Genomic DNA, 19082 nt, shown 5'->3' with positions numbered 1-19082 from the left:
ATAGCAAAAAAAAATATTTGTTGACAATTGCCTTATTTGTCCTAAATTATCAATACATATAATTGTCAAGTTTATGATTCAACAGAAAATTTAAAAACGTGGTATATAAAAAGTTCTTTTTATCTTGTAATTATTTTCAAATTAAACACATTTCATCATTTTAACGTTTTTCTATTTTTTTATATATACTTATAGTTTTTCTATCTCGATTTTTTTCAAAACTAAGAATGTGAGAGTCAATACTGTGTTATCCCGGGCACACACTTCAGTTACAGGATGCACAAATTTGCGTTTTTGCTAATCGCTTTTCAAATGCAAATAACACTTTAATTACAAAATCAATTAAAAGTCCTCGTAGCCATAGTCCGGTAGTAACATCTTTCAGAAACATGTATATTTTTCTCGAAAATATAATATACTTATTCTATTAAACACTTTACACCTATTTATATTCGGGGCAGAGTGTATAATATACCCCCAAAGTTGTACGATCGGACAAAACGTGACGTCGCATCTATATTGGGGGTTGAGATCCGGCGGGGGGTGATAACAGAGTGCAGATACTACCCTTTAAAACGGAAAGCACGTAAAATATTGACTAAATTAATAATGGTAGGTATCATAAGATATTGGGAACAAGGCCTCAATGTTTTAAATACAGTCCAACAATAAACGGTCACTTAATAATAAAATTGACGATTTTTATAAATAGTACCTACCTACCTATGTAGGTATATGAATCACCAATCCGATTCTATATATTATAGGCATGGCCCCCACATCCTGAAGCGGGCCCCCAGGCTAGAATATTTGGCTGCCCCCCTACCTATCGTTAAAGATAAAGCTAGTGTGACGCTCTGCAGTAGCCTTTTCCAAACGGTGTGGTTACGCGGTAAAATTAACGTGTATATTTAGTGTTTATTTATATATTACATCCATTTGATTTATGGAGTTGTCAAGTATCGATACAAAATAAAAAATTGTATCGAACATCCACACAATTTTAAATAATAACGTTATTGAAGAGAAATAGCGGCGCAGGCGAATTTTTTAACTATTAGAGAGAATTTTTGATGTCACTTAACTGGTCGACTCGCCACGCCGGGCCCTTCCTGAGCCCGGGCCCCCAGGCTAGAGCCTTGTGGGGGCTATGATTATAGGTATCTACATCAATTTCATGTAGGCTGTGATCTATTATCCAGTATCGAAACGACAGTGATCCACCACATTCTACCATTGTGATTCTTCAACTTGAATAAATGTCTTTTATTGTGTTAACTGTCAGTTCATGGTGGAACTGCATTGTTTTATTGATTAATTTAATAAAACGCCAAAATTTTAGTTTTTACTTATTCCACTTTTATTATTTAATAAATTTGGACCGGTTTCGTCCGCCTCAGAGGGACCAATAGTCCTAAATGCGCTATTTTCCTTTAATATTGGTCATATTTTAAAATGTGTGGCTGTGTGATGTAATTTTTTTGTGTCATAACTTGTTAACTCCATAGGTAATTCAAGTGGATGCATTAAAAATACACTAAATGCCCTTAATTTTACCGTGAACGACATTTGGAAAAAGCTACTGTATAGCGTCACACTGCCTTTAACTTTGGCGATACGTATGGCGACAATGATCCTAGCCTTATGCCGGGTCCACACCGAAAACAAGTCGCGCGACAACTCGTTAAATTTTACGATAAGCATGATAATTATCGTAAAATTTCTTAAGCAATTATAATAATTATCGTAAAATTTAACGAGTTGTCGCGCGAGTTGTTGCCGGTGTGGCCGCACTTTTAGGTTCCGTTTCAGGATGTGGGGGTCATGGTTTCAATCCTAGCGATTTATTGATGAGTCTCGGAGTAATCAAAACAAAGTAAACAATCAGTTATCACTGTTTCTAGAAAACGTTATTTGGTTTATAAATGCATAAGAATACCCTGAATACCTAATATTGCCGAAAGTATGAATGATGAAAACACCGCAGTCTTGCCGTATATGAATCACGATAAAAAATGCGCTCCAGATTCTGTTCATTTTTTGTGCGTTGGACTCTCCCAAACAAACACTTGACCGCTATTATTATTATTTCGCTTTTCATAACAGTGTTTTTTCTCAGAAGCGATTACTGAATCCTGAAAGATTTCCACGAATGAATATCTGGAGAATGACTCCTCTCTGCACTCAGTAGCGTAGCTGCAATTCAATTCAAAAAATTAAATTAAATTAAAACAATTTTTTCAACGGTTAAACTTATTCGAACACTTGAGACATGAGAAAAATATAAATTTTATTAGCTAAAAATTAGCCTAGTCGTAACCAACATAATTATTATGTCCGCAAACAAAAAGAATTTTCCAGGGTTTTTGCATGGCGGTTTCATAGGCCATGGCCAATTTCAAATTAGCAATACCCGATGCGGGTAGATGAATGGTTTTCAATAAGGCATATTTCTCAGCCGGTACAATTTTCATTTGACTAGCATCAAGTAGAGTCGTTTGCGTTCCAAAGTCCTTAAAGACACCTTGATAGTAAATGCGAGGCATCCATAAAGGCACATAGAAAAGAAAAAAAAAAACAAAAATGTACAGATTATAGAAACTGTAAAAACTGACCATGTTTTTTTGTATCCCAAAAACTTGTGCAAATTTAGTGAGTCCAGCGCTCGAAATGAACTGGAGCGCACAGGAACGCAGCTCCGGTCCGTGAATTCCCCGAAATTATCGCCTCCCGGTTTGTGAATTATTAAAAGGTAATTAAATTCACTTAAGTACATAATATCTACTTTATTAAGCATATTTCAAGTTTAATTCCAAACTTGTCGGACTCATGGTAAAAAATAATATTTATGATATCATTAGCCTCATTTTACGCCTGCGGCGCTGACAGCGTTTGCATGTCACAAGTTTAAAGACAGTTACTCTATTTGACCGCCTGAGCTCGGTAGGTATATAAACAAATCTTAGCCACTTATTTGCATGTAATTAATATACGTCATAAAATTAGATAAATACAATAAATTAATGCTGTATTATTTGGGGGATTTTTTACTGTTTCATCGGTAGTAGCGACACCTGGTCTTGTATAATGTTATTTTGATTAAAGCGCACGAATTAGTTTCATTTTTTACTGTTTATTATTCGTAAAAATTGGCGGTGGTCAATTATAAACAAATTTTTACAACCTCATCGGAGTTTTATAAAGATTGATAAGTTGGAAAATGGTACAAACCTCAAGTCAGGCTTGTCGCGCCAAATATAATACACATTCCTCAGATTAAATTAAAAAGATAGATGTATTGTTTCTATAAAAAAATGCTATGAAATAATTTGGGCATAAATTGAAGCCACTTCCGAGAATCATAATCGCTGAAGACGCCAGAACACGTCACGGTGATATTTTTTCATAACAAATAATTGGTAATACGACTCTGCCAATTAATGTAAATGACATCTTCGGCTTCTTCCACTCTGTCACGACCCAGCATTGGGGCATAGGGCAAGAACAAGTTCGCGCCACTTCCCACGATCCATCGCCAATTCTTGCGCCTCCCGCCATTCCAGCCACCGCTACAGGGTGAGGGAGGGCCGGCCATGGTGACGGAACCCTTGAGGCTGTCCCACAAGGGTACGAAGTGTCGCACTCTTTGGAGGCATCCGGAACACATGTCCCAGCAACGTAAAACGTCTCTTCGTGATTACCTCAATTAACGAAGGCTGCTGTGTCTGCTCACGAACTCGAGTGTCTGTAACGCGGTCATACCAGTGTACCACTAAGATTCGGCGGAGACATCGATCTCAAAGCGCAAAAGCCGAGACCTTTGAAGCTTAGTAAGATGCCATGTCTCACAGCCATACAGTAGCACAGGTAGTAGGTACGCACGCGTTGAACAAACGACATTATTTGGTCCTCGTAAATGACATACTGAAAGTTATTTCGTTTTCAATCGATATAATATGCTCCATACTGTTCACATTCATTAAATGTAAAGATATTAATTAATGGCGAGATTGAAAACTAGATAGCCTCCGTGTTTTCCACGTCCCTGAAGTTGTTCACAAGCATTTCTCAAACGGCAATTACTCATTGTTGCCACTTTCACGTAAAATATCACATTGCCAGTAAAGTTGGCAGTCCTGCCAAGATTTATGGCGGGAAATAATGTCCTCACAGTATACAAGTATATTGCGATTCTAAATCTTTTCCGGACACTCAATTCATTGGCATAACATCGATCGGCCGCTCCAACCGGATAAAAAATACGTACAAGATTTTCACAATGTTGAAACGACCTCTGGTCTGTTGATTAGGTTTGTTACAAATGACTTCGCATTGCAGGGTCATTTTAAAAGAATTTCAAACCATTACCATGCCAATTATTTGCCAATTTTTGGGGCATATACAATCAGTAAAATCTCAATCCATTAGGTATAATGAGTATTGTCCGACAACAAGAAATCGGCGATAACAGGAAGTCGCTGTAGTCGCATATAGAGGACTTGTGACATACCTGTCGTAGCGGCAACGCGTGCTATTATATATTATTGTCTTGTCTCTCCTTTCAGATGCGACTCCTTTTCTTGTTCGCAATAAACCAAAACTTCTAAAAGCTAATAATAATTCTAACATCACTTCTGATCGTTTTAGATATACTTTTATTACACATAGCTTCAAATTACATAAATTGGTAGATACGTTCACTATGGGAGCGTAAAATGAAATGATAAATTTGGGGGCGTTTCTCATTTGAAAACGATTTGCGATTAGGTGCACTGGAGGGGATTGTTAGGCCCGTTTCAGACGGGACCGCGCTCGTATATTATAAGGAGGCCTTTGTATTCGAATAAAAGGGCCATTGTATTATTTTTATGAATGCCCCAGAGCTAATGAGTCAACGCGTGTCCGGTACACTTTTCCGTCGGCCGCTACATTCCCAAGCCGCCGACACACTTGTTTTTATTACCGCAGCCAGTTTTATGTTCTAATTCATTACAAAGGCCCCTTTATTCGAATACAAAGGCCTCCAATATTACATCGAGCGCGACACCGGTGTCCCATCTGAAACGGGCCTTAGTTCACAGTTTTAACACGTGGACAAGAAGTTCTTATTCGACAATGGATAGATAGGTAATAATAAAAAAACTTTTGTGGAAAACCATGTAAAATCATTTATAACTGCACGCAAGTAAGTAAGTATAATAAAAACAATGAATATCAGAAACTGGCAGCCATTGCTTGTTGAAGGAAATCGGTAATGACAACTTGGCGATGTTAATATCTATAGATAAACAACTTAACCATGCTGCAAGATTAGTTCGATAAATGCGTTAAAATTGCATCACATCGCCTTTTTATAAGGACACCCCTCAAGATTCATTTGGGTTACAACGCGCACCCCAGATGCACAACGTTTATTCCCATAAGTGTTTTTTTTGTACTCAGCAGTGGCGAAGACTCCATACTAGGCGATTATTAGAAGCCTACCTTCTTAAGACAATTTTTTTAATTGCATATTGACTTATTTATATAATCACTTGATTATATTATATTCTATAAAATAATTTATTTTGACAACGACAGATGCCGTATGTGTAGGAATGTATTACACAGATAATTACAAAACAATCTGCAAAGGTTTTAAAAAATATACCACACCGCGTCATCTGTCTTGACGTAAATAAAGGTCGGATTTTGTTTAAAATTATTCTCAATTTTTTTCATAATGGACTTTACGTCACGTAGCCCCGCCCAGTCTATCGAATTGTATGAACTAAGGTAAGCTCCGATCGCAGAGCCTACAACTAAATAATTAGATAATATAAAAAAAAAATTCTTTGGTGTTTAATGGAATATTAATAATTAATATAGACTGTTTTTAAAAATAAAAAGAACTTTTATCTAATGATTTTCGATGTGTATAAATGTTATGAAAAAATACGTATTTAATTTATACTGATCGCTTATTAAATTAGTGTGTCGTTGTCATTAGTGTCTACCTATGTACCTATTCATTAGTAGTAATATCGTATGATCATCTTATTTCTTGTAAGTATACCTGACACGTGTGTTCTTTTTATCAGATCTCAAATTTTCTTGGGTAAACTTAGCCTATTGACAATTTCTCGGTTTCTCCAAAATCTCTTTGTTGCTTTCTCGGATATAGAAAATTCCTGGACACAAAAATCTGCCATTTATGCACATTTTTAACGATTCACTCTTATAACTTATAAATTCGATACTTATTAATGTACCTACCTACATAGAATGCATCAACTCATTATCCATTCATATGAAACAGGAAAATGTTGATTCAGAAATGATTATGATAATGTTGATTAATAAATGTATCATAAACCACAATCATTCTTGGAAACTCGACACTATTCTCAGAAATATTATTATTTGTAACTAGTAACAAAGAATAAAATGCATTTCTTTATTTTGACCTTAAATGGAGTTATACTTTTTGATTGAAACAATGATCATCACCCATTTTAATCATCGTTTTCAGGCAATTATTATCGTCATTTTTGTAGGTTTTTACAGTAGGTTTGTTAGATACAGTACCTAGTCAAATAGTCGGTTGTCATGATTTCCAGGAAAACCAGCGTGGGAATCTACCTACACGAGACACGTGAACGGTTACGTGTAAATTGTACGTAAAACATTTCACCGTGGCACAGTTCGCTGTGAGCTTTCTTTTTGGAAAGAGACCGTATGCTATACGGTCTCCAATTGTATTAGATTCAATATGAACATTAATTCAATTTTCATAGCTGATTTTGGCAAAGTTCATGAATTCAAGTATGAAAACCTAACCTAACCTAACCTAATGTAACCTAACAAATAATCGGGTATAGCGGCTATTTTCAAAATTTGTTTACTGCTGGTTTCTTGTAAAGTGTAAACCGACGAGAACCGTATTTTATTTAGACATGAATTTTATGTCTGTAACTACTATACGACCCAAAGAGGTTGGACGGTCTTTAATATTCGGCCATATATTTCCGATAAAACATTTCACGGTGAAGTGTGGTACGGCGAACTGCATACGTACAAGTTTCCGGACACAGGCGAACCTATAGCATTCTTGCCAGAACTAGCGTTTTGAGTAGAGGGACAAAATTTGGCCGGAAGAGTTTATAAAAAAGCTTTTGACATGGTTTAATATTGCTTGTTTTTTTTTGCTGTAACGCCAGGCGTTATCACAAATATTTTGGCACATAAGCATAAAAAAGAATTATTCTCATTCTTTACTAATTTAAAAGATTCTTGTCGGTTCATGTCTAAATAAAACACGATTCTTGTCGGTTTACACTTTACAGCAGTGGTTTCCAAACTTTATGTTACTACGTCTCCCTTTTAAAAAAAATTAATCTTGGCGCCTCCCCCCCTCTTTATATCATTAAATAATACAGACACCCTTTTAAATAGTCAACAATGTACTAACACAAAAATGAAAAAAAATAAACAAGGTTTTACTAAGTACTTATTCATTTTTAAATTAATCTGTTTTTCATGCGATGAATGTGCTTGTTTATTAGCACAATCAATTTCAATAGTAGTCAATCCAAATTTATCATCGTTCATTGACAAATGGATTCTATCATGGGCCCCACATCCTGAAGTGGGCCCGAGATCAGGATCTTTCAACCACATATTTAAAATATTTAATAGTCTTGAAACAAAACAAGACTTTTTTTACTATTAATAAAATAATGTTTAAAGTGCATTATCAAACTAATCAAGACCTCAATAAATAGATTTTTGTTTTCTTCAATATATATATATCTGGCGTAGAAATAATTTAAATGTGGATACATGGCGAACTTATTTTTTAGTAATTTTGATTTCCAAAGCTCCCAAATTTTTATGAATGCCTTCACTTTGTCTTTTTAAATCAGTGAATGCATTAGTGGTCCTTGCATTGATTTATCCACACATTTTATTTTAATTTCAACCAAATACAACAAAATTATCGTTCCTAAACAAACTTGCGTCAAATTTCAACATTATGATTTGAACCTTTTATTCAGACTTCATTTTTTCACGAGATAGCCAGCGCGCTTCACAATAGTGTAGAAGTGAGGTATTATAAAATTTGTCTCCATATTTTCAGACAGGTTTGCAAACAACCTTTTATATGACTGTTTTTTGTATAGTTTATAACTAGCGGCCGTTTTATAAACTATGCATTTGCAAACTGCAGACCTGTGGCTACATTAATTTTTTCTTCAATTTTAAATAAATTCAACATCTATATATTCAAATAAATATTTGTCACATTTGTCACGTCACTTTCACTGTATGAAAATATGGATTCTGGTTTTAAGTGAATTGTGTTAAACTTTTCGCGCCTCTCTTAGCAACACTCCGCGGCTCCCAGTTTGGAAATCGCTGCTTTACAGGAAGCCAGCGAGCTTAGTTATAATTCGAACACCGGAGTAGTTATGATGGTATATCTATTATAATATTACAAAGTGATTGGTTATATCACCAGAACTAGGCGGATCAAAAAACAGCAATTCCGACAATCATCTTACTTACCATTTATTTTCAATAAGCCATTGATTTTTACAATGAATTCAGTCACGTTTCAACATTCCATACATACCTAATATTAATGAGACAGCAAATTGCAAGAATTCAGCTAAAATGTATGAAATGTCACTTGGATTATTGCCCGCGATTCGATTCGAAGATTTTTGGCGGATTTTCAAAAATTTCATCGTGATGAATAAAAGAAAAATTTGGAGTAATCGAAAAGTTGGTAAACAAATATAAATTAGATTTTTTTTAAATTAATATTTTCTTAGAACAGTCATAATTCTTACACATTGTATTGGTATTAGTAGCTAGGCATTTTGGTTTTATCTCGCATTTGAAGTTCGATAATTAATGTTAAGTTGATAGCTTCCTAGTTTTTTTACTCCCACTTGACAAACGTTTAAACTGTAAGTCGAGAGGATTTAGATGGCGGAGTGAAAATTGTCAGATGTAAAGGTGCATTTAGACCAAACGAACAAGAATATAGAGCGAAAGCTAGAGCATTCTGTTCCTGCTCGCCTGGTGTAAACAGCTAGTGAACAAAATCCACAAAATAAGTTTAAAGAACACAACGAGCGAATGCTCTCTTTCTGTGTTTTTGTTCGTTTGGTTTAAACTATCACATTTGTTTGTTCGCGAGTGCATGACTTGGTCGCGTTTTTGGCTGGTCAATTTTTATTTCCGTGCAACATCTAACAATACGCAAAAGTGATCTAATATTTAGTAATCGTATAGGTATGTTCTACAGTGAGCGAAGAACACTTTGATGAAACCGCTCCACCAGCGAGCACAGAAAGAATGCTCAACACATCTGTACTCTTGCTCAAGCATGCGTTTAGATCAAACGAACGAGAAATTCGCCGATCCTTCCATATAGTGGTAAGACGTGTCATCGCTGGTCGATCCCAGATATACCTGCAAACTCGTCGACTGTTTCGAGGTTTTGGAGTGAACTTGCTGTTGGTAGAAGGTTAGCTCGATCAACAATGCTGCGAAATCGAAATCTCCGGAATCTGTTAAAACGACACTTCGGAACGCAGCTGATATCCACTGTCTAGTGTTAGATACTATACGAAGAAAATCAGAGACGAATAATGAAGAAAGGAAGCCTACAGAAAAATAAAACTGCTTTTAAAAGTAATCCTTTGCGTTGAGTTGCCACGTATTTCTGCATAATAATTCAACTGTTTCGTTGATCCACGCCTTTAGGTTTCTTTCGGAAGTTGGATAACTACAATTATCCAGCGATTTTCGATTGTTTGTAATATTCTATGAACAGTCTTCAAAATGAAACACCAGAAATGCCAATCTAAATTCTAAAAATATGTCGTATTTGGACAGTTCTTAAATTGTAATTCTTTCTATGATTGGTAATGAAGTAAGAATGAAATAAACAATTTACGCATTTAAATACATACATTCAATGCATGAACACATAGTTATAAACTACTCCATAAAAGGAGCAGTACATTCCAAGTCAATAAAAAAGCGACCAAAGCAACGACTTATAGTAATTTTAATAAAGTTCCGTTTTTTTTAACTGACCTTTGAGTTGTCATTTTGAATGCTTCCCCGAATCAAATGTTTGTGATCATATTCATACATTTAGTTCCCAGAGAAATTCCTTGGCAAGAAATTTTAAACCTTGTTAACATAGTTTGGTGCCAATTTATTCGGACCTCCGTCAGCAGTTCCATCAAATTTCTTTTCGATATAAAATGTAAACAAATAATAAAAATTAGCTATTTCTTTTATTCAACGAATAATTCACAAAATTTAAGAATGTACCATTTTAATTATTGAACATACATGATTCTGAAAACACTCATGAGAAAATATAGCCAATAGAAAAAATCTTTTTCGAAAAGGCACCCGGCAGGAAACGAACCTGCGTCTCTTGGGTATCGCGCCCTGTGCATTACCACCATATGTTACGACTGCCATGCTTAATTGCGACAAATTTTTAACTATTTGCCTTTTTAATACCTGCTCATAAGCGCTCTCCAAATTAAGTTACGGTAGGTACGATCGTTTTTTGTATTCTAAATTAAAGTACTTATTTATTAGGTTACTAACCGACGTCACGGATCACTCCATTATTTTCTGTTGTAAGTTACTTGAACTTGCTAATAATTCTTAACTATTTCTTTTATTCAACGAAAAATTCACAAGATTTAAGAATGCAACAAAAGATGGAAATATAGTTGGGAGATCTATTTGACGATAACTATCTAAATCAACTCAACTGAATACCTACTGTCAAATTAAATGCTGTCTAGATTATTCATTTTGTTTATGAAATCAAGAAAACAAATCTGAACAGAAAAAAAATAATTATTTGTCTAGTTCTGATTTCATATAAAATGACAAATTTTATTGATGTATATATTTTGGGCAAGAAGCCAGAAAATGTCAAACCTATGGAAATAGCATTGGAAGGTTTAAGAAAACGAGAGTTCAGATTCGGAATAAAGAAATGATGCTGAAGAATGATAAAGGAAAATGTATCAAATTTACACTTGACAGAGAATGTAGCTTTATAAAGCTACGTGATCATTTTGTTGTGTGTACGTTCATAGAATTTTAGGACTAGGTTGTCTCAAACTATAATGTAAGTAGGTATTAATACTATCGACCGAAGGAACTTGAATTGAATGAAAGAATTTGAATTCTAATGGATTTAAGTTTTGTTAGAATATTAATTTTTAGCAACATAATAGCAACGAGGAGAAAAGAAAACGCACCAAGCAGCCTCTCATCACGCTGAAAGTGAAGAGGCGACGTTGGACCTGACTCGGCCACGTGCTGCGGATGCCAGAAGAGAACTTTAACCTGGCTTGCCTGTTCTTCAAGCCAACCGGATTCCGGCGAATCTGGTTGGCTTGAAAAACCTGGAAACCTGGATCAAACCTGGAAGGCCGCTAAATACAATCTACAGAGTGTATACGGCGGAGCTACGGGATGCTGGTTTGACCTGGAAAGAAGCAAGAAGACTGGCGAGCGACAGGGATTCTTGGAGGCGCCGCGTGGTGTCCATATGCTCCACTTAAGGGGCGGATATGGACAAAGAAGATTAATTGTTTAACTAATAAGTAATAACCTTTTAAAGACTGATATCACAGATATATCTCCATAGTTAACTCAAGTAAATTCCCAATACGTTACCATTATGGACGAGTTTACACGTCTTGAGTGTAGTATTTTTATTGCTTATAATTACTAATGAATAATGATCCATCCAAGAGTGATAGTGATAACACTGATAACGATAAGGTAAGGGGTTTTTATAAACACTTCAAATATTCAAAATTTGTTTGTATGTTTTTTATTGTGATTCTTGACTGGTAGGATCCTAGGTAGGTGATAAAGTTTTTACCTACTTTGTTGTATTAATTTGTTATATAAGTTAGAGTTAATTGTATTCGTTTCGTTGTCAGTGTGTATTTGCCTTTTTTGGTGAGTGCAAAAGATGCCGGAAGGCGAAACCCGGGTCGCAAAAACGACTCAAATGGAATAGTACAAAACTTAATCCATTAGAAAATAATTTAAGTCATAATTGGTCAATTGGTGGAAGAATTGATTATTATGTTGAAACATTTAATTTCATGTTTGGGTACTGTTTACCTTTACATCTTGCTTACCTTCAATAACATACTTACGTCATAATTCCTGTTTCTCAACCCTCGAAGAATGTTGAAGTTTATCGTCTGTGGCTTCCATAACAATATTTAATTGTTTATCATTGAAGAATTCTGATTATTCTTTTAGGAAATTAATTTGGTACACTTTTTCGTTAGCTCTACAATCATACGTGGTTTTGATCGTGTCCCGAAGAGAGATTTCCTGACTGACCTGTTACGGATTGAATGGTCAACTTTTTCTTCATTAGCAGACGCAAACAAAGCAAGAATTTACCAGATGTGGGATAGAACCCACGGTGTCATAAGCGGACACCAGTAGCGAAAGGTGAAGAAAGGCTGTTAAGATCCGCTATAAATAGTGCACCTTTGTTAGTCATACGTATTTGTTTTTATTGAACAAAGACTACAATTTTTTACAGATGGAATTGGTTAGTTTTTAAAAATCAATTAATGCCTGCCAAAACCAACCCATAATAGTTTTGGTATACTTTGGGCGATACGACAAAATTGTGCACACTTTTTCATTCCTACTTATTTGATTTCGTTGCATTAAGAATATATATTACACATATATTGTTGGTACATTTATTTAAAATCATTAAGCCCAGCCTAATCCAAACTACAATAGACAAAAATAGTTTTCTATCTATAATAGATAGGCGAGTATTTTTTGGCTATTATCTATTATGGCTTATATTTCGTAGGGTTTAAATTGAACCAACACCAATACCATTTGTAAATTGTAGCCTTATTTCAATGAAAACAAATACGTATGATTGATAAAGTTTAGTTTGCACTATTTATGGCGGATCTTAACAGCCTACCTCCACCCTTCGCTACTGCAGTCCTGTTACAGATTGTAAAAGAGAATGGTAAACTTTTTCTCCAATAGGAGACGAAACCAAACCACGAATTTACGACACTATTTAGATATATAGGTACACATAGGTACAGGCAGCATATCGTGTGAAACTTGAGATATACAATATTGTAATGGATATTGATTTTGAATCAAGTAAAAAATAAGTAGATAAAAGTGAAGCTGAAAAATTAATCAATATGTAATCGAAGAAAGATAATAAAGGTACGAAAGAAGAAAGAAAACATGTTATGTAGTGAATATCCCTAACTGAAAATAAACAGTGTGTAGAGGTCCAACAATTTAGGATAAAAATTTAGGTAATAAAGAGATGTCACTGGGCATAATATAAAGACAGATGACAAAAGATTGATTGTATGTAGTCGAATAATTATAAGATAGGAAAGAGTTTAGTCCAGTATTTGAAATGGAAGAAAAGAAAAATACACAAGTGCTATTAATACATTTAGTTTATTATCACAAGATTTGCCTTTATTTGTAACATGTTACATTTTCTTCAAAATGCTGAACAAATCATACAATATTTGCCAAATATTAAACAAAATAAACTACATAAATTTCAACAAGACACAATTTTTCAAAATTTGGAACAGGTAGGTACTTACTAATTGTATATATATATAATATAGTTAATATTTTAACTAAACTATGAATTATATGAAAATATATAAGTACAATATTTTTTGAAAACAGGATCATGAGGCCATAGTTATTAATAAACTCGAAGACAGGTACACAAAAATTAACCAGTAACCAAACAAAAATTTATTTCAAAATACATAAAAAATCAGTCAAATTGCAGATCATTGTAGAAGCCACAATACATATTTTAACATCAATAGTCATGGCATTCTAATATTTCTATGAATTATTGCGAAAATGTGTAAAAATTGTAGGAAAAACAAATATATAAAAGGAAAGATGTTTTGTTCCAGCTAATGATTATTCAACACTAAGTTGAATTCTTCTCCTGCAGTTTCAACACTGATAAAACAACTAGAATCGATTAAGCTTCGATTATCTCCTTATGTTTGGAGGATGCTGACAGATACTATAACCAAAAGTTATATCAATGCTACAATATTAAGTTACGTCAGTTTACATGCTTTGTATAACAAATTGTCACAATAAAGCGCGAACCAAATTGAGGTGCATGTCATGGCGCATGTCGCCTACTGTCACGCTGTCGCGGTGAAAAATGTAGTCTACGGTTTTGTCATTTTGCAGAATATTTTGAACCATCACCATCTCCGTAAATTCACTGAAGAATGATACTGATGCAGAGCGCCAACTATAATGTTTTAGTAATTTGAATTATTATTAATTATTATTCATGCTAATTTCAATAAATTTTAACAGTTTCTATCATCTATTAGACATCCATAGATAATATTTTGAACAGAACCCAAACTGCAGACCATAGTTTTATTACAGACAATATTTTTATTGAAAATACATAGTACCAACAACTAAAAACAAAAAAAAAATGTCATTTTGACATGACATTCGAAAAGTGTAGGCATTTGGAATATGATAAAAATGTTCAAAATGTTATGCAGGTGACGATGCAGTGCGATTCAACGTGAGGTGATATCATTGTTGTTTTAGTGATTTCGGCAGATTTGGCCAACTGACAATGTTCGTTTAAAGACTTTAAAGGTTCAAAATGTGCTACGGGATGGGAGCATCAGTCTGGATAACAATTTAAATATCAAGAACAACGACATTACACACTTTTTTCCTGTAGCGGCAGCCCATGACAGGAGGCGACATGCACATCAATTTGGTTCGCGCTTAACTGTTTTGGATTCACGCATACGCAACAAAATATCAAACTGACTCAAACCGGTTTTTGATTAAGTGTGGGAGCAAACCTAGTCTATGAAAGTAAAAAGTGATAAAGCGATCAAAGGCTGAAGTGGCGCTAAACAATCGATAACAATTATGGCAGTTTTATAATCAATATAATACTTTTTATATCTATATTTTTGGTATGTTTTGCGTGGCAGTCTAACAGTAAAGCACTAGAAAATAAAGATCTTATTCGTGACTAATACTTGACTGACATCAGACTTCAGACTTCAATAACGTGTGGGTGCAACACATAGAGTAACAGGTTCTGTCACGTGAGTAAGCGATTGAACCTCTTCTGCATGACATCAATCGTTCTTGGGGATCTTCTGAAGTAAATTGACAGCATAACCTTCCCCTTGCAAGAACAACTTGAAAGCCTCGGACACTTTGCCGGGCTGTTCTTCTAAAACCATTCCGCAATCAGATATTTTCATCCAAGTCGAATTAGAAGGATCCAGTCGACTATTGAGAGTTACAGTATCTTCGACATGAGGACTTAGGGATCCAGTAATATTCATAACAGGCATTTTCAATCCGGGATAAGGAGTATCACTCGTCCTTCTTCCTGGTGGTTCAGTTTCTGACCGAGCAATATTCAAGTCCGTACGGTAAACGTATGAATCAATAAAGAGTGCCAGATTAAGAGGATTAATGTGGTTTGCAAAATAGGAGTTGTAGACTTGGACTAAGTCATGATTGCGTTCTTCGGTTCCTCTCCCGAAGTGATGCCACATTAGATAATCGAGGACACCTTGAGTCATTCCTTTGGAGCGAAGATGTCTAGAGTTCATTTTCTGGTAACCCCACTCAATCCATCCTGCAGCTGTGGAAACGCAGTTAATTAAGCACAGCATTTCCACTTTAGCTGGATTAGCTAACGCAAACCGAGATAGGATATTTGCACCAGCGCCAACCCCGAACCCGATGAAAGATTTTATATTGAAATGACCCAGAACGAAATGCATCTGGTCAGATAACTCATCCATACTTGGGTAGGTGTAATTATCAGGTAAATCTGTAGCTCCATATTCTTGACCAGGAGCATTGACATGATACACACAGAAGTTCTCTAGCAGAGCTCGCATGTCAATGTAGTTGAAAAACGCTTGAAAACTGGACACCCAATTGAGACCCAGATCGTGGTACGTTATTATCGCCGGCCTGGTCCTTAACCCCTGTACTGCTACTAATATTTCTCCCTTGTCGGTTTGGATGCGTTCTTCTCTGACTGGGTTGTTGGGTGCTCCTCCGACACTCCTCGCGGATGAAGTGTGAAGTTGGATGCCTTTCAGGTCTACGTCGTCCATTCCATCAGACGTCATCTTGCTGAGGAGAGCATACTGCTCCGCGTCTTGGTCAGGCATGTTGAGGAGTTTGCACAATCAGGCACACTAGCAAATCTAAAGAGAAAAGGAACATGATTAGGTAAATTAATATAGTACCACCGTTATACAAAATTATGTGTACAAAATTTTGTTTAAATTTGACAACTTGCATACTATTGTAGAAACAATATCTCGACTAGATTTACAAATTATAGATATCTTCATTATTGGTTAATTAAATCTTGATTCAAACAGTATTACAAGCACAAGAGAATCAAAGTAAGGTCCACAAATTTATGGAGTAACACGTAGGCGGAGCCAACCGTTTTGACTCTAATCCGTTCATATCGGCTTGTCTCGTTTGGCCCCCACACGTGCATTCCTGCGAACTTGAAACCCTTATTTTGACTGTTGGATATAAAACATGATTGTTTTAAACGTGGGTATATATGTTCTTATAATCATGGTAGTATGATGCATTTATAAAGTCAGGTATTTTAATAATTTATGTCAATGTATAGGTAAATGTGACAATTATGTTAGCTTTAGTACATTACGGTTTAGTACCACAATATATTTTAGCTTCACTATTTTCTAAATATGAAAATTGTGTGTGACAAAAACATCCACGTGTGCTGCCCTATACGATTACATAATATTATTGACAGTGATATAGCGAATTTCGTTTATTGCTAAAGACACGCCTGGCGTGTGGCCATTACTGTACGAAAACATCTTCTTGGTTGCGTTTCCAGGCGCTGTTGTTTACTAAATGGGAGGAGCTTTTAATGGAATTGCGGTTAAAAATGGGCGGATCATTTTAGTTCACAGTTTTAACACGTAGCCAAGAAAATATTTTCGTACAGTAGATACATATAGTTTCACTGCTGACCAGTTATTTACCACATTTAATTATCATGCTAATTGCTACACGCCAGGCATGTCTTTAGTAGTGACCGAGTTGTGGTAATTAACTGGTCAGCAGTGAATTCAAAATACTGCACTACGAGCTTGACGTTTTAAGCAATACGTTACAATATTTTAAGTACAGTTTTTAGACATTTTAATACAACTTTAATTAACGCAAACTTCATATTACTATTAATTAAAAATACGTGGCGTAAAAATACTTAAGTATTTTAATTTGAATTAGTTTATATTAAATAATTCGAATTTCACCACCCGGAAGGTGGCCTCATAAATTAGTTTTAATTTAATAAACCGGAATAAAGTTTTTCTGACTCTTTTCTCGAACTTTTTTGTCACGCCCCTGTTACGTACCTACATAATTACAAAACAACGCAAACTAGGTATGTTAGGTTAATTTGTTACACATGACGTGTTTATCTGTATCTGATTGTGTGTTTGTTCAGCTTAACACATTATGTATATATTGGCATGTATGTCAAAATGTTTAACACGACTCTAATGATGTTTTACGTCACAAAGTTATAGAAAAATCGTTCATTTCCGGTGTAAAAACATTTACCGTCAGAAAAATGCCGAGATCACTGCTTCAACGCGCGTCAAAAACGTCGAGCGAAATTAAACTTGTCGAAGGCGGCAATACTATAATATTATTGAGATCGGTATCGCATTATTAAATTAGCCACGCGTTATTAGGTACTAAGCAAATATTGTGGGTTGACAGAATACAGACGTAATCAGAAAGACACAGCCGAGCGCCAGTCCGCCATTGCGCCGGTGAGCGAATCGCGCATGCGCTTGCGATACAATACGTAACAACTGTTCCGAGAGGTTGTTTTACAACATAAAGCGATAATTATTTAAATAAATTATTATTTATCGTTATCTGGCGTACCGAATTCAGTCACTAAGTGCACAAACCGGAACGCAGCGCTTCGGTAATCACAATTCACAATAAAATTACATACCTAGGTATTGTATGACGGGCCGTGACGTCACGTCGGTCGTCTGTCTCGCTCTGCGGCTGCTGCTATCTTGTTCGCTCGAGGCACGCTACGCACACTACGGTATGATGAGTTCGGACTGGGCCGAATTTGGGTAAACCATGCGCCCGATTTTTAAACAATCGCTAATATAGGTAAATGAAATTGCAACTAGATTCAACAAAATATATACAAGTAATATATTATATAACTAACTATTGTAGCCATGTTCACAGACTTACACAATTATAACTCAAATATGAAAAGAGGACGATCAGTTTCAAATACGGAGGGAAGCAGTGTGAGATTTATAGTAATGTCTCAGGAAAATAAAGAGTATTTTGCTAATTTTTTTTATTGAGTTTTAGTAGCGGGCTAGTTTGACTATTAGTAGTATAGGCAGTGGCGGCCGGTGACAAGAATATGAGGGAGTGCAAAAAAAAACTCACCTATTTATACAAGAAGTCCATTTTCCATCGATTTTGAAAACACGTCGATAAGACGAACATCTATACTTAACATCGCAAGAGCATTTAGCCTGTCTTGAGTCATTGTATTTCTCAAAAATGACTTAACCTTTTCTAAAGTTGAGAAACAACGCTCACTTCCCACTGAAATCATCGGGATTGTACAAATTATTTTTAATAGGGTAACACTTTTGCCAAATACTTCCAGTAAATTATTATTAGTGAAAAGTTGAAGTATCAATAATGCTCCAACAGTAACGTAGAAATCTTCTCTACTGTATAAGACTATTAGTTCATTTTTAAGTTTAAATTTGTCACGTTAATAATAATTATTCATTATTTATAATTAAGTATTAAATAACCCGATTTAAAAAAAATTCATTTACTAAAATATAAAGCCAGCCGGCTAGGTAGGCGGCTAGCTCTCTTCAGTACACATTTTAAATATACGTATGATT

The 19082-nt window shown here is 35.2% G+C and overlaps 2 protein-coding genes across 5 annotated transcripts in view; both read right to left on the bottom strand.

Moving 5' to 3' along the window:
• The window catches only part of LOC147070772 (uncharacterized), a 387074-nt gene that overhangs the window by 332841 nt on the left and 35151 nt on the right, over window positions 1–19082 (bottom strand). The window lies entirely within an intron of this gene.
• On the bottom strand, window positions 13832–18216 carry LOC147070775 (protein NDRG3-like). Of its 4 annotated transcripts, none has more exons than XM_085949009.1 (2): window positions 18143–18216; window positions 13832–16322 (listed from the first exon to the last, which is right to left on the bottom strand). In XM_085949009.1, the coding sequence occupies exon 2, from the start codon at window positions 16284–16286 to the stop codon at window positions 15228–15230; it is 1059 nt and encodes a 352-aa protein (XP_085805135.1). In that variant the 5' UTR covers window positions 16287–16322; window positions 18143–18216; the 3' UTR covers window positions 13832–15227. The 4 variants fall into 4 exon arrangements, with proteins under 4 accessions (XP_085805135.1, XP_085805138.1, XP_085805134.1 ...); XM_085949012.1 differs by lacking the exon at window positions 18143–18216 and adding an exon at window positions 18070–18128; XM_085949008.1 differs by lacking the exon at window positions 18143–18216 and adding an exon at window positions 17737–18083.

Source organism: Rhyacophila brunnea, unplaced genomic scaffold (assembly GCF_057557595.1).
Source record: "Rhyacophila brunnea isolate RB1 unplaced genomic scaffold, BYU_Rbru_1.0 scaffold_21, whole genome shotgun sequence".
NCBI classification, from domain to species: domain Eukaryota; kingdom Metazoa; phylum Arthropoda; class Insecta; order Trichoptera; family Rhyacophilidae; genus Rhyacophila; species Rhyacophila brunnea.
This window is presented reverse-complemented; position numbering and strand designations above follow the sequence as displayed.